This window comes from Bactrocera neohumeralis, unplaced genomic scaffold (assembly GCF_024586455.1).
Source record: "Bactrocera neohumeralis isolate Rockhampton unplaced genomic scaffold, APGP_CSIRO_Bneo_wtdbg2-racon-allhic-juicebox.fasta_v2 cluster10, whole genome shotgun sequence".
In the NCBI taxonomy this organism is placed as follows: domain Eukaryota; kingdom Metazoa; phylum Arthropoda; class Insecta; order Diptera; family Tephritidae; genus Bactrocera; species Bactrocera neohumeralis.
In genome coordinates, this window is record NW_026089623.1 from 25,918,431 (window position 1) to 25,932,337 (window position 13,907).

Below are 13,907 nucleotides of genomic sequence, written 5' to 3' on the forward strand. Positions count from 1 at the left end.
TTAAACGAGACAGGTATATAGGGTTAAATATGTAAATGGTCAAGTATGTGGGTTCCTTAGAAAACAAAAAATTACGAGTTCGTAGATGGGCGTAATCGGATCACTACCACGCCCTCAAATTGCCATTAACCCCAAACTTATAAAGTGCCATAACTAAGCACTATATTAAGATATAAACTGTAATTGCGTACAGAGATTACCAGTAGCGAGGGACACCTGTAGGCAGAAATATTTTAAAAAGTGAACTGTAATTGGGTACAGAGAATACCAGTAGCAAGGGACACCTGTAGGCAGAAATATTTGAAAAAGTGAGCGTGGCCCCGACCTCTAAAAATGGGCATATATCCTAAAATACTTAAGCACAAATCTTATAAGCAATTCTAGGATGGAGTCATGTGTAGACCCCGAAGAAGCTCACGCAAGTGAGGAAAGTTCTCTGATCGCCATTCACTTGGGAGTGGCCAGAAACGATTCTTTTACACATGGCTCAAGCAGCTCACAACTTCCTGTCTTTGATCAAGTATCCTCTGGGTAGCCTAAGAATATCTGTTCGAAGGCGAGCTCAAGTGAGAAGGCGAAACATCCTCTACATAGGGTTGTGCGCTGGGTTTGGGACCCGCCACGTAAAAAGAACCCCCAATGAAAGATTACCAACTGCCTCCGATGAGAGACCCCTTTTGATGACGACCATGGCAAACGAAATAAGAACTAAGATATAAGGGCATGCACCTGGAATGTCCGGACCCTTAATTGGGAAGGGGCCGCTGCCCAGCTGGTTGATGATAAAGGAGCACAAGTTTGGTATTGGATTCGAGGTGGGAGAGACTCCGTCGCCGAGTACTATATAGGTATATATATATATATAGGTATTCACTCCGATAAATGAACGTCTAGCCACAATCCGCATTAAAGCGAGGTTTTTCAAGATATCGCTAATTTGCGCCCACGCCCCGACGGAAGAGAAGGACGATGTGACCAAAGATGCCTTTTATGAATGCTTGGAGCACACCTATGAGCGCTGCCCCCTCCACGATGTCAAAATCGTGCTTGGCGACTTTAACGCCAGGGTGGGCAAAGAAGGTATCTTTGGCACTACGGTCGGTAAACTCAGCCTCCATGACGAAACAAATGGGTTGAGGCTGATTGACTTCGCCGGGGCCCGAAATATGGTTATCTGTAGTACTAGATTCCAGCATAAAAAGATTCATCAAGCTACCTGGCTGTCTCCGGATCGAAAAACTACCAACCAGATCGATCATGTTGTGATAGACGGAAGACACGTCTCCAGTGTTTTAGATGTGCGTGCGCTACGAGGTCCTAACAGCGACTCGGACCACTATCTTGTTGCAGCTAAGATTCGCACCCGCCTCTGTGCAGCAAAAAACGCACGTCAACAAACAGAAGGATGGTTCGACGTCGAGAAGCTGCAGTCACAACAGACAGCCGAACGATTTTCTACTCGGCTTGCACTCCTGCTCTCTGAGAGCACTCGTCAACAACTCGGTATAAGAGAATTGTGGGACGGCATTTCAAACTCCTTGCGTACAGCTGCAACCGAAACCATTGGTTTTCGGAAAGAGCAAAAGAACAACTGGTACGATGAGGAGTGCCGTGTCGCAGCGGAGAGAAAACAGACTGTCTACCTTGCAACGTTACGATCGACCACTACACGTGCGGGATGGGATAGATACCGAGAGTTGAAGAGGGAAGCGAGACGCATTTGCAGACAGAAGAAGAAAGAGGCCGAAATGCGTGAGTACGAAGAGCTTGATAAGCTGGCCGACAGGGGTAATGCTCGAAAATTCTACGAAAAAATGCGGCGGCTTGCAGAAGGTTTCAAGACCGGAGCATACTCTTGTAGAACCCCCAAAGCTGATCTAGTCACTGATGCCCAGAGCATAGTTAAATTATGGAGGGAACACTTCTCCAGCCTGCTGAATGGCAGTGAACGCACAACACCAGGAGAAGGAGAACTCGATTCCCCAATCGATGACGATGGAGCAGACGTTCCATTACCCGACCATGAATAAGTTCGAATAGCAATTGCCCGCCTGAAAAACAACAAAGCGGCAGGGGCCGACGGATTGCCGGCCGAGCTATTCAAACACGGCGGCGAAGAACTGATAAGGAGCATGCATCAGCTTCTTTGTAAAATATGGTCGGACGAAAGCATGCCCAACGATTGGAATTTAAGTGTGCTATGCCCAATCCATAAAAAAGGAGACCCCACAATCTGCGCCAACTACCGTAAGATAAGCCTCCTCAACATCGCATATAAAGTTCTATCGAGCGTATTGTGTGTAAGTTTAAAGCCCACCGTCAACAAACTGATTGGATTTTATCAGTGTGGCTTTAGACCTGGAAAATCAACAACCGACCAGATATTCAAAAAGACCTGTGAAAGAAAGAATCGACACACATCACCTCTTCGTCGATTTCAAAGCTGCTTTCGACAGCACGAAAGGAGAATTTGGTATCCCCGCAACACTAATACGGCTTAGTAAACTACCGTTGAGCAACACCAAAAGCTCTGTCAGGATCAGGAAGGACCTCTCCGAGCCGTTCGATACCAATCGAGGTTTCAGACAAGGCGACTCCCTATCGTGCGACTTCTTCAACCTGTTTCTGGAGAAAATAGTTCGAGCTGCAGAACTAAATAGAGAAGCTATCATCTTCTATAAGAGTGTACAGCTGCTGGCGTATGCCGATCATATTCATATCATCGGCCTCAACACCCGCGCCGTTAGTTCTGCTTTCTCCAGGCTTGACAAGGAAGCAAAAGAAATGGGTCTGGCAGTGAACGAGGGCAAGACGAAATATCTCCTGTCATCAAACAAACAGTCGTCGCGCTCGTGACTTGGCTCTCACGACACTGTTGACAGTTATAACATTGAAGTTGTAGATTATTTCGTCTATTTAGGAACCAGTATTAACACCACCAAAAATGTCAGCCTGAAAATCCAAAGCAGGATTGCTCTTGCCAACAGGTGCTACTTCGGACTGAGTTGGAAATTGAAAAGTAAAGTCACCTCTCGACGAACAAAAGCCAAACTCTATAAGTCACTCATAATTCCCGTCCTGCTATATGGTGCAGAGGCTTGGACGATGGCAGCAACCGATGAGTCGACGTTACGAGTTTTGGAGTGAAAAGTTCTGCCAAAGATTTATGGTCCTTTGCGCATTGGCCACGGCGAATATCGCATTCGATGGAACGATGAGCTGTACGAGATATATGACGACATTGACATAGTTCAGCGAATTAAAAGACAGCGGCTACGCTGGCTAGGTCATGTTGTCCGGATGGGTGAAAACACTCCAGCTCTGAAAGTATTCGACGCAGTACCCGCCGGGGGAAGCAGAGGAAGAGGAAGACCTCCACTCCGTTGAAAGGACCAAGTGGAGAAGGACCTGGCTACGCTTGGAATATCCAATTGGCGCCACGTAGCGAAAAGGAGAAACGACTGGCGCGCTGTTGTTAACTCGGCTATAATCGCGTAAGCGGTGTCTACGCCAATTAAGAAGAAGAAGAAGAAAACTTGGTTCGTTGTCAAGAGTTATATGTTTTACATCGGAATAGATTTGCAATAGCTCTAACATTTTTTCATCAATGTTAGTTTATTGTCAATTGATTTGAGAAGAACGAATTTCGAGTATTGTGTTGATACAAGTAATAAATTTAATTTCTGAGCATAAAAAATATATTTGTTTTCTTTCTTTCTGCGGTGACATGTGGTGTGAAACATGGCCATTTTCGCCAGATAAAAATTTTGTTAAGGGGTTTCAATTGCTGCATATTCTTGAATAAATTTGCGAGAGTAGCCTGTCTTGCCTAAAAATCTTCGAAGTTATTGTATTGTTTTCGTTTTTGGAAATTCAAAAATTGTATAAATTTTCTTGGCATTAGTTTTTATTTTGTTTCTTGTCACAATGTAACTCAAAAACTCTACTTCTTCTTTATTAAATGTTGATTTTTCTAATTTCTGAAAACACTATGATATCGTCCATATAGACAAGGCAAAATTTTCTGATACAGTCCCTTAAAATGTTGTCCATTATTCGTTGCAATTTTCCAGGAGCATTTTTCAAACCTAACGGCATTCTTAAATAGTCCTCGTATTTTCCTTTGTTTACTGAGAATGCCGTTTTTTCAATACCTTTATCTTTCATTAATATTTGATGGAAGCCCGATTCTAAGACGAATTTTAAAAAATAACTTGACTTCCTTAAATTTGATAAAATTATATAATTGATAATAAATAGTGATTTTTTATGTCTTATATTTTAAGTTTACGTGTGTCATCGTCATTAATTCCTTTATTATCGTTTGCAGACAATGGATATGGATATTGTTTACTCCAATCAGAGGAGTCTGTTGTTGTACAACTGTCAGCCCTTAAATCTGTTCGAAATGAAAAACCTGTATTTATTTCTGAATGAATGTTATTAATTCCTCTATTTGTTTCATATTTCAGTTTATTCAACTTTCTTTCGTTTTCATTTCCTTTTTATTTTCGTTATCACTTTCTAAATGAATATCATATTCAGAAGTATGGCCTCATCATTGATCATCTGCAAATCTCATCACTGAATAACTGCAAAATTTACTTGTAATTTTTTTAATCTCTTCTAAATTTGAATAAAAATATATTGCCGGTAATTTCGTCGGCTGGCGCTGTAGAACTTCTTTATTCAATAATTTTAATTTTTTCTTTATTTGTTATGTTGGCGGTAATTTCTTCGGCTGCCGCTTTAGGATTATTTTATCACAAAGTATATTATTCTTCTTTCTTAGTTTTTTCATAAAAATTTATAAAACATATTTTTTCCTTTTTCCCATTATGGATTAATAATACTTTTTCAAAATCAATTTATGTCTTCACTTTATTTAGAAGATATCTGCTTCTAGTTTATCTAATTCATAGAAGCGTTCTTTGATATTGAATATTTCTTCCTCGTAATAATGAGTTATTGTAGTGAATCCGTTAATAGTTTTTACTCTTTTCTTCATTGTCAACTCTCCCAGATCCTTATTATATTTGATCTAACATAACAGTTAGTCGCACCGGTGTATATCTGATCCTTTGTTGGTATGGAATAGATCGGTTTACGTCCATGGGTTCGGGTCTATTAAAGTTCGTATTGGGATTCCTATTGAAACCTCGATAGAAACTTGTGTTGGGGCTTAGTGCCCTATTTGACGGGAATCGTACATTATTTTGAGTATTGTTGTGATGCAATCGTAAATATTTTGATGGTTTATATTACTTGTATTATTTTCTCGTTGATTTCTAGTGAATTGTAGAGCGAAATTAGCTCGAAGATTGTTAGACTCCCTTTGCTAATGAATTTGGCAAATCTGGTGGAGCCAGTGAAGAAGAATATTAGACAGAGGAGCATTGAAACCAGTTATAAATACTCTCAATGCATTTTGTCTATTTTTGTTGTTCAGTGCCTTTGTCATTGGGGTCCAGTCGTGAGAGTATTGTTTCAAAATATAACACCGTCTCGTGGTTAGAGAGTTCGTCATTTGCGCCTTGAACAATTTTCTTACGAAATATAGTAAGCGTAGCAAAATATCTGCGGCTACCTCGTATATTCAAGTATAGACACATGGTGTTGTTTGCGGTTTCTTACCTTTACTAGGTTTCCCTGTGAATTCTGGCAGGCTATAAGCCTAGCTATCAATGCTTTACTATTTTGGTTTCTTATTGCCATTTTATTAAATTGTTTGATTAAACTGTCAAGGTTGTTTTTTTTATAAAAAGGTTTGTTACTAATATTATGGAAAAGCTGCCTATTAAGCTTTTCAGTTTTTAATGTTATTTAATAAGTTTATCTATTTTTTTCTTTTAGTTTTGGGGACACTTTGTCCTATTGTGATTTTCTCTACACTTTTCACAGTAATATAAACGTTCGTACCTTAAATTGCCGGGTTTATTTGCCATTAAATATTTTTAAAAATCATCTTACATCTCTTAATATATAAAAACTACGTGTCACGTATTCTCCGGGGTTAACTCTTAAAAAATTGCTTTATTTTCTAAATTCGCGAAAATAAATTTTCAGTAAATAACAAATGAATATTTCATTATTTTTTTAAATGACAAATATTTGTATGTATCATTTTCGCAATTAAGCCTCAAGTACAATCATTTGGATTCTTTACTAATGTTCATATATATTATATTTATATTTCTAATTTTAATTAGAAAATATTTTCTTATATTGCTGCACGCCTTCCACTGAAATTGGAAATTGAAATTGCTTTTCCGTACGCCGTTCGGTTGTCTTCTTTTACCTTTGTAGTTTCACCTTTTCGCACTGGTTTCTGTTGAATTTCGAGAATTAAGTCGGATAAACAAATTCGGGGAGGGGTCGCTAAAATTCGTTGTTAGGCGTTATATTATCACTTGTATTGAGTTTGTTTTGTTTAGTTCAATTGCCACTGATATAATAAGCTTAATGTTCATATCTTACTATATGCACTACTAAAGCTTCCATAACCAAATTTGCTCGGCACAAATATTATAATTTTACCACCGAGATGGTATGAGAGGGCTTCACATATCTCGGGACGTAATGGGATAAAATTTTGTACTAATAATTCCTACAAAAAGAAAGCTTACGACCAAAAATTGTTCCAATCCAACCAAACCTGTTCAAGCCTCTACATAGGTAACGAATATGTGGACCCCAGTATCTACAGTTGACTTTTAACCGGAAATATTGATCAATCTGTGAGATATGCAATTGAAATTCAGACAAAATCCTTTCTTGACAATAGTAATTCTGCGTATCAAAAATGAGTTGAATCGGGTCAATACTTCCTTGAGCCCCCATATACCTAATATAGAGATTTTTGAAGCGTTAGGTGGCTTTATGCTGGATATATCGGCCATATTTGAGATATCGCAATGAAAACATGTTTTACTCATAACGGTATATCATTGTGTTTAAAAGAGATAAAATTGGGCGAAAACTTGACCTTGCCCCCATGTAACTATTACAAGGATTTTCGAACATCCACTTGACTTTGTTCCATATGATTGGTGATTGTATGTAAGGTACCTTAATGAAACCCAGGGAACACTTTTTGAGTATGTGGCATGCTAATAGTATGTCGTATTGGGAAAAATAGAAAAAATCGAGTCGATACTACCCCAACTTACCTTAGCCGAATATTTCGGTCAGTGTATAAGCACTCTAAGCTATTTCCCTGGCATTGATTCCTCCAAGTTACAAGAGTATAAAATGTTCGGTTGGACCCGAACTTAGCCCTTCCTTACTTGTTAAATTTTATTTATTCCGCGTAATCACTTACATATCTATTCAAGTTCAAGTTCAATTGGCAAACTTGCTCCACAAAATTTTATTTTCTGGGGGTGACAGGCGTCTAATTGCGCCCATCTACAATACAAATCTTCTTATGGTTTTAAGGAACTGTAGTATGTTTCATTAATATATCTCACTTTTTAAGCTATCGCAAACGGACGGACATCCAGTGACTCGGAATTTAATTCACAATTCTGATCATTTACATATATATATACTAGGGCGGGTCGATTTAAAAATCGCCCATTGCTCTATGAAAATCATATTCTAGGGATCAAAATAAGAAACTTTGCCAAAGGAACCATACCTCTAAAACGAATTTTGATGTCCCCCAATTTGGGTCGAACTTTTGGGTAGGGGCAAATTTTGAAAAATCCCACTTTGACCCATTTAGAGTGCTCCAATCGAGTCCAAATGTATGACCGACCCCCACTAACTTTGGACGGCCGATTCACCCATGCCAGTGGCACACCCACTGGAACTCCCCTGGGGGGTTCCCCATACAATCATTTCAAAAAATCACCATTTTTGGCCTTTACATGAAAAAATCAGGTACATATATGGCTAAGTTTTTTCTTTATTTTTATTTATTTATTTATAATAATATCTATTTTTTCTCTTAAGAAATTTATTTAGTCAGAACATATGTAAGTGAAAAAATTAATTTAAGTGAGTTATAGAAAAGAAACTAAAAAAAATTATTGTTTGAAGTCTTTTTTACTTTGAAGTCTGGGCAATTTCGCACGGCTCTCTAATGTCGTCGCCATAACAGCCTCTACATTTTCCGGTATAACCCGTTTGGAAACGCTAGCTAGCAATTGAACATGTCGTTCTGTTCCTTGTATGTGTGATGGAATTTTTGGATCATTAAATGGTGGATTATCTTGATTTAAATATTCTTTCAATGTATCATACGGAATGCTTCGCGTGAATGGTGGTTCAAATACGATATTTATATCATTCAAATTGATCATTTCCGTATAACTTGTGCAATTAAAGTTTATATCTGGTTTTTTATAAACTCTAAGTTCCATTGGCTCGTCAACATCGGTTCGATAGCGTAGAATTTTCTTGATGGCACAGTCGCGCTTTTCTTTCCTATCATCAAACAACATTGATAACAAAATATTTTCCGAATGCGCATAATATGAATTATCTTTAATTACTTGATTGACAATTTTGCGTAAACGAGGTTCTAGAAATCGTGACCAACCAATGAACTTGAAGAATAATGCACTGCCGTACACGACAGAGCAGTAATACTTGATATTGAAGTACATTGGCACATAACATTTAATTATAAATTCAACCAGAATTCTTAAATTTGCATCTGGATTTTCCGTTGTCACATATAATCGCAATAATCTAGCGGCCTTGGTGAGCCACCGAGAATGTACAATTTTCCCTGGTTTGATGTTAGCCAGATCCACCGGAACCACGCCGCTAGAAATTGCATGGGCCATGTCGTATAAGTACTTCGAATCGGTGGAAAATTCTTTTTTTTTCTGGAGCGGAGGGCATATTTTGCAACTCAATTTTCTGGAAGCCGTCCACCACCTAAAAATATATAATAATAAAATAATTAAAAATGGTTGACAATTATAATAAATGAGTGATAGCAATAACTTACCGGTAGAGTTTCACAAGTTTCGATTTGACGGCTCAGTTTTCCGGTTGCCGATCTTGGTCCAGTGCTGGTTGATTTATCCAAAGCTTCAAACAAATGCCGAAACGGAAGTTCGTTGAAGTGTAGAAGGCAAACAAACCAATGCAATGGTCTTTTTAACAGCAATTCGAATCGTCGTATGATACCACCGTGTGGGCCAGTGTTTGTTGGCTCACCGTCAGTGCATATTCCAATTAATGTATCCAGTGATATATTTTTATCGTTGAAAAAACCATTTAATTTGGTAGTTTTGTATTCAGCGGTTTCATGTTCCAGTCTTACGTAACCAATCAATTCAGAATTGGGTTCTCTCAAAATAACAAGATGAGGTTCTTTTATCATCCTAGTATGATACTTCTCATCAATTTTATCTATCGTTAAAGTATCATCTTTTCTGCCATCGAATGAACACGCTAACAAATTGGTATCATCTAACCGTTTGCGAAGCACTTCTTGTCTGCATTTCTCTTTTTCTCTGCAAACTTTCGATTTATCCATGATGAGAGGTTTCCCATGCTTATCTTTAATTTTAAAATCTTGCAAAAGAGCGGTTCCCAATGCTGATGCTACTCTGTCAGGCACACCAAATCTGTCACATACCAAGGCAAAGTTAAAACAATCGTATCTCTCTGTGTATTGTGAACTTGCGCTTCTATCCATATCTTCTTGAACCGGTGGTGACGTTGCTCCTTGCTCTTCAGTTTCCATCATAAATGCATTCATTGTTAGTCTTCTCTGATTATGTTGATCGTGCATGAACTCTTTGAGGCGTTCGGGAACCCAGCCGCATGCGCATGGAGCTGCCTTCAAATCGCATTTACATGTTCCAATGTAAAAAATTGTTTTCAGAGATTTTACATACTCTGTAAGTTGTTGGGTGTTGTTTCTTCTCTTGATTTGCTCTTGATACTTGCCAAGAAATTTATTCAATTTATTACATACACTTTTTTCAGCATTATTTCCATACCAAGTTTTTCCCAAATTCCAATCAACTTATCTTGTACTTGAATAGTGAATGATTTATGGGAAAACTTTTTTTGTTCTGTTTTAGCAAGTTCGCTTAAGTAAAAATAATATCTCATACCAAAAACAGTAACATCATGCTTGGGTATATGACTCATTGGGTTTTCGATAGTTGTTGATGTAGTTGCTTCATCTTGCGGTGTAGAGGATGGTGGATTCATTGTAAACTTTTTGATTTGGAATGGTCACTTCACTTATTATTTTTTTTGAAATACCACAGTGGTTATTGCTTTAGTTCTCCTCACTTTCAGAGGTCATAAGAATGAAATGGTAATTTCAATTCTATTTCAAAATTTACCCCTACCCAAAATTTCGACCCGTTCGGTGAACAAAGTTGTTATACTCTCTGTTTTAATAAGTTTTCAGAGTAAATTGAAATTTGAGGAATGTACTGCGAACCGTGGTGTATTGTGTTGCGAGAGTATCAAAAGAAGAAATGGGTATGACATTTATCAAGCCGACTTTCAGCAAACCATATGATCACCACATCCTTATCCTTCTACCTTGATGGAAAATGTATGATTATAAATAACCAATTTGAACTTCTTGTAGATTAGAACATTTGCCTAATGCCATATCACAAAAAATTATATGGAATCGTCTTTCATAAAATAAAATTGAGTGTTTAGTTCCTTTTGAACATAGCCCTTTCATACTTGCTGATACGTATTCACATTCGCAGGCACTTACTTTAATTTCGAAGACACACTCGAATTTCTATTAAGTCAAAAATCGATATGTGAGGAACGTAAATAAAAAAATTTAAACAATTACAAAAAATATTTGTATAACTTTTTAGTAAACAAAATGTTCCTACGCGTTTGTCAAATGGTAAAATATTAAATGACATCTTCACCGATGCATAGTCGCGTAAAGTGATTGGTTTAATAATTATTACAAATAATTATCAGCAATTCACGAAATAAGTTTAAGCCAATATCAATATAAATATACTCATATCACTGTCGTCAACATGGTAAGGTTTTTGTTTTTGATGTCGCTTAAAAATGCAATGAACAAATGTCACTATTTAAGCTGTCTCTCATTTTACAAGTCAGGTGACTGTCCACACAGCGACCAATTTCAGCATCGTTTAAAATTATGGGATAAAACACATATGCTATCTACCTATGACAATTACTTAAGCATTGTCAATGAATTAAAAAACGAATTAACGTTCATCTCGAGACAACTGGCTATGGTACAAAAAGAGTTTTGTGAATCATCCGAACATGATGAGGATCGCTGCACAAAGCTTGAATCTTCGCTCAAAACATTGGAATCCCAAAACGACTTACTGCAGCATGCATTGGAACAAGTTGCACACGACAATCATAAACACTGTTATGAACTTATCCAGAGTGTCCGAAAAATATTTTTGCTAACGATTTATATTTAATATAAATGGAATAAATTCTTTCACTTGCAGAACGAAGATCTTCGATGCCAGGTACAGCAACTGCAGGGTACTATTTTGGAAAAAGAGCAATGTATAGGAAAGCTAAATAGTATGCTGGACCAACTGCGATACGAACAACAATGTTCTAACGACTGTTGTCTTAAAGCTAAAGACAAGGAAATACGAGAGTTGTGTCAGAAGTTGGAACAGGCGAATAAGAAAGTTGAATCACTTGTATGTGAACTAGAACAAAGCCAAAAGCAGGAGCGGTTTTTGCTTTGCGAAACTCGTAAACTGAACGAAGAATTAAATGACAGTAAACGGAAACACGGTGAGAATTCCAAAAATATACACATTAACATATATGTATGTATGTATCTGCTGTAGTATGAATTTATAGAAGGAAACTTTAGTATACCATTCCAAGATTTTAGGGTTAAAATGGGTATGGTTGGATAGAGGATCATTCAGTGTGCAACCGTTTTGTTATTGTGTGAATAAATATAATTCAACAATAAGTAAAATATTGAATTAAAGCTATTTTGGCACTATATTATCTGAAATAGTTACATGTGTACAAACGAATTAGTGATGTGTTAGAGTATATAAAAATGAACAATATAAATGTGAAATACATTTTAAATTGAAAAAATGCGTGCTTCAGATAGTTGACATTTTCAGCGTTAAATGCAAATATCTCAAAAATTATAGGTTTCCGATGATAATTATATATATTCTTAATCTTCTCTATCCAACCCAATGGTTGTCTGTCTGCCCAAACGATAACTCGCACACAATTGAGAAACTTTCAAAGATCGAAAGCGGAGAAAGTTCTTTTAGAATTTCAATAATATACATATTTATCTGAGGGGCTGACTAATGTTTTCGATTAAAAGTTCGCAATACGAAGTGTTTTCCAAAGTAAAGAGGACTTTTTGAATCTAGCGCCCCTGGTGGCGCCATCTATATGTCGACTGTTGCGTTAGAGTCGCTATCTTTATCGATTGTCCAGTGAGAATTTTTTGACATTTCATTGATGGGAAGTGAAGTTATTGCGTTTTAAGTGTCAGCATGTTTGTGTGATCGTTGCGAAAATGAGCTTCGAACAAAGAGCCAACATTAAATTTTGTTTTAAAATGGTAAAACTTTTACCGAAACGTTTCGATTGATGATACAACTTTATGGAGATGATTGCCTATCCCGTAGCAGAGTGCACGAGTGGTTTTACCGTTTTCAAAGTGGTCGTGAGGGCATACATAAATGACGATCAATATGTGGGCCAATCAAAATCCGTGATCACCGGAAATTCCATTGATCACCATTGAAATTCATGGAAATGGAATTAACAAAACATCGATTTATTGCATTTTGACTGAACATTTGGGCTTACGAAAGGTATGTGCACGGTTTGATCCTTACAAACTCACTCATTGACGACCAAAAATTGCTCAGAATCCAACATCCGGAGGACGATTATTTGACCAAAAATCTCATTTTAACCATTAACCACTCCCCGTATTTACCTGATTTTTCACTGTGCGACTTCTTTCTTTTCGGAAAAATTCATTTGCCCAAGAAAGGAAAGCGTTATGCAGACGTATAGGCCAATCAAAAGACTTGCACCGGCATACTGACGACCATACCGGCCAACGAGCTAAAACACTCGTTAGACATGCTTTTGGAAAGTGCAAAAAGCCGTATTGAAGCAGAAGGAGACTATTTTGAATAAAATAAATTCATTTTGCGGAAAAAACTATTTGTTCTGTTTTTTTTTAAGTCATGCTTACTTTGGAACGCACCTTTTAGGAACTCGCGTCCACTTATTCGGTATCTAGGCGCTTAAATAGTATTTGTCTGACCAGAAAATTTTTGGTCATAAAGTGGCACACTTCAAGGGCATACGGATGCAATCATTGGTTATTATATTATATTATATAAGTAAAAGAATGAGATGGAATTTAAAATTGTTTTATATGGGAAGTAGATGCGGTTTCAGTCTGATTTCGCCCACTTTTGCACCGTATTGTAGAAAAGGATGCTTTATCTACCGAATTTGGCTTAAAGCAGTTTAGTAGGTCTGGATTTCCATCTAAATTTGGGCGATACTACGCTCATTGTCCAAATTTAACACCGGCTCTGGCGTATTTCGCTACAGACCTATGACTCTTTTAAGAAACCCGTTATATGATGGGGAGTGGGCTATACTCCGAATTCACGCATTTTTTCAGGGTGGTTAGGGATATGGAAAATATTTGTCCTGGGCGAATTTGGTTGCTAGAATTTGAATAGTTTAGGAGATATGCAAATTAAATTTATTAGAGGGGCCACGACCACTTTTTAAACAAATTTCAAACAAAGAAGCCCCTCACTAATACAATTCGTTGTAACAACCATGTATCTTATTAGGGAGCTTAATTGTGGTTCTTAATAAGTTTTCGATTGATGGCGTTTTGTGGGCGTGGCAATGGTGCGATTCTGCCCATCTGG

The 13,907-nt window shown here is 37.5% G+C and overlaps 1 protein-coding gene across 3 annotated transcripts in view; it reads left to right on the top strand.

Annotated features, from left to right (window-relative positions):
• The window catches only part of LOC126765196 (uncharacterized), a 461,867-nt gene that overhangs the window by 361,700 nt on the left and 86,260 nt on the right, over positions 1–13,907 (top strand). For all 3 annotated transcript variants that reach the window (XM_050482797.1, XM_050482798.1, XM_050482799.1), the window contains one exon: positions 11,451–11,751. In XM_050482797.1, the coding sequence (XP_050338754.1) occupies positions 11,451–11,751 (301 nt within the window). The remainder of the gene's footprint in view (positions 1–11,450; positions 11,752–13,907) is intronic.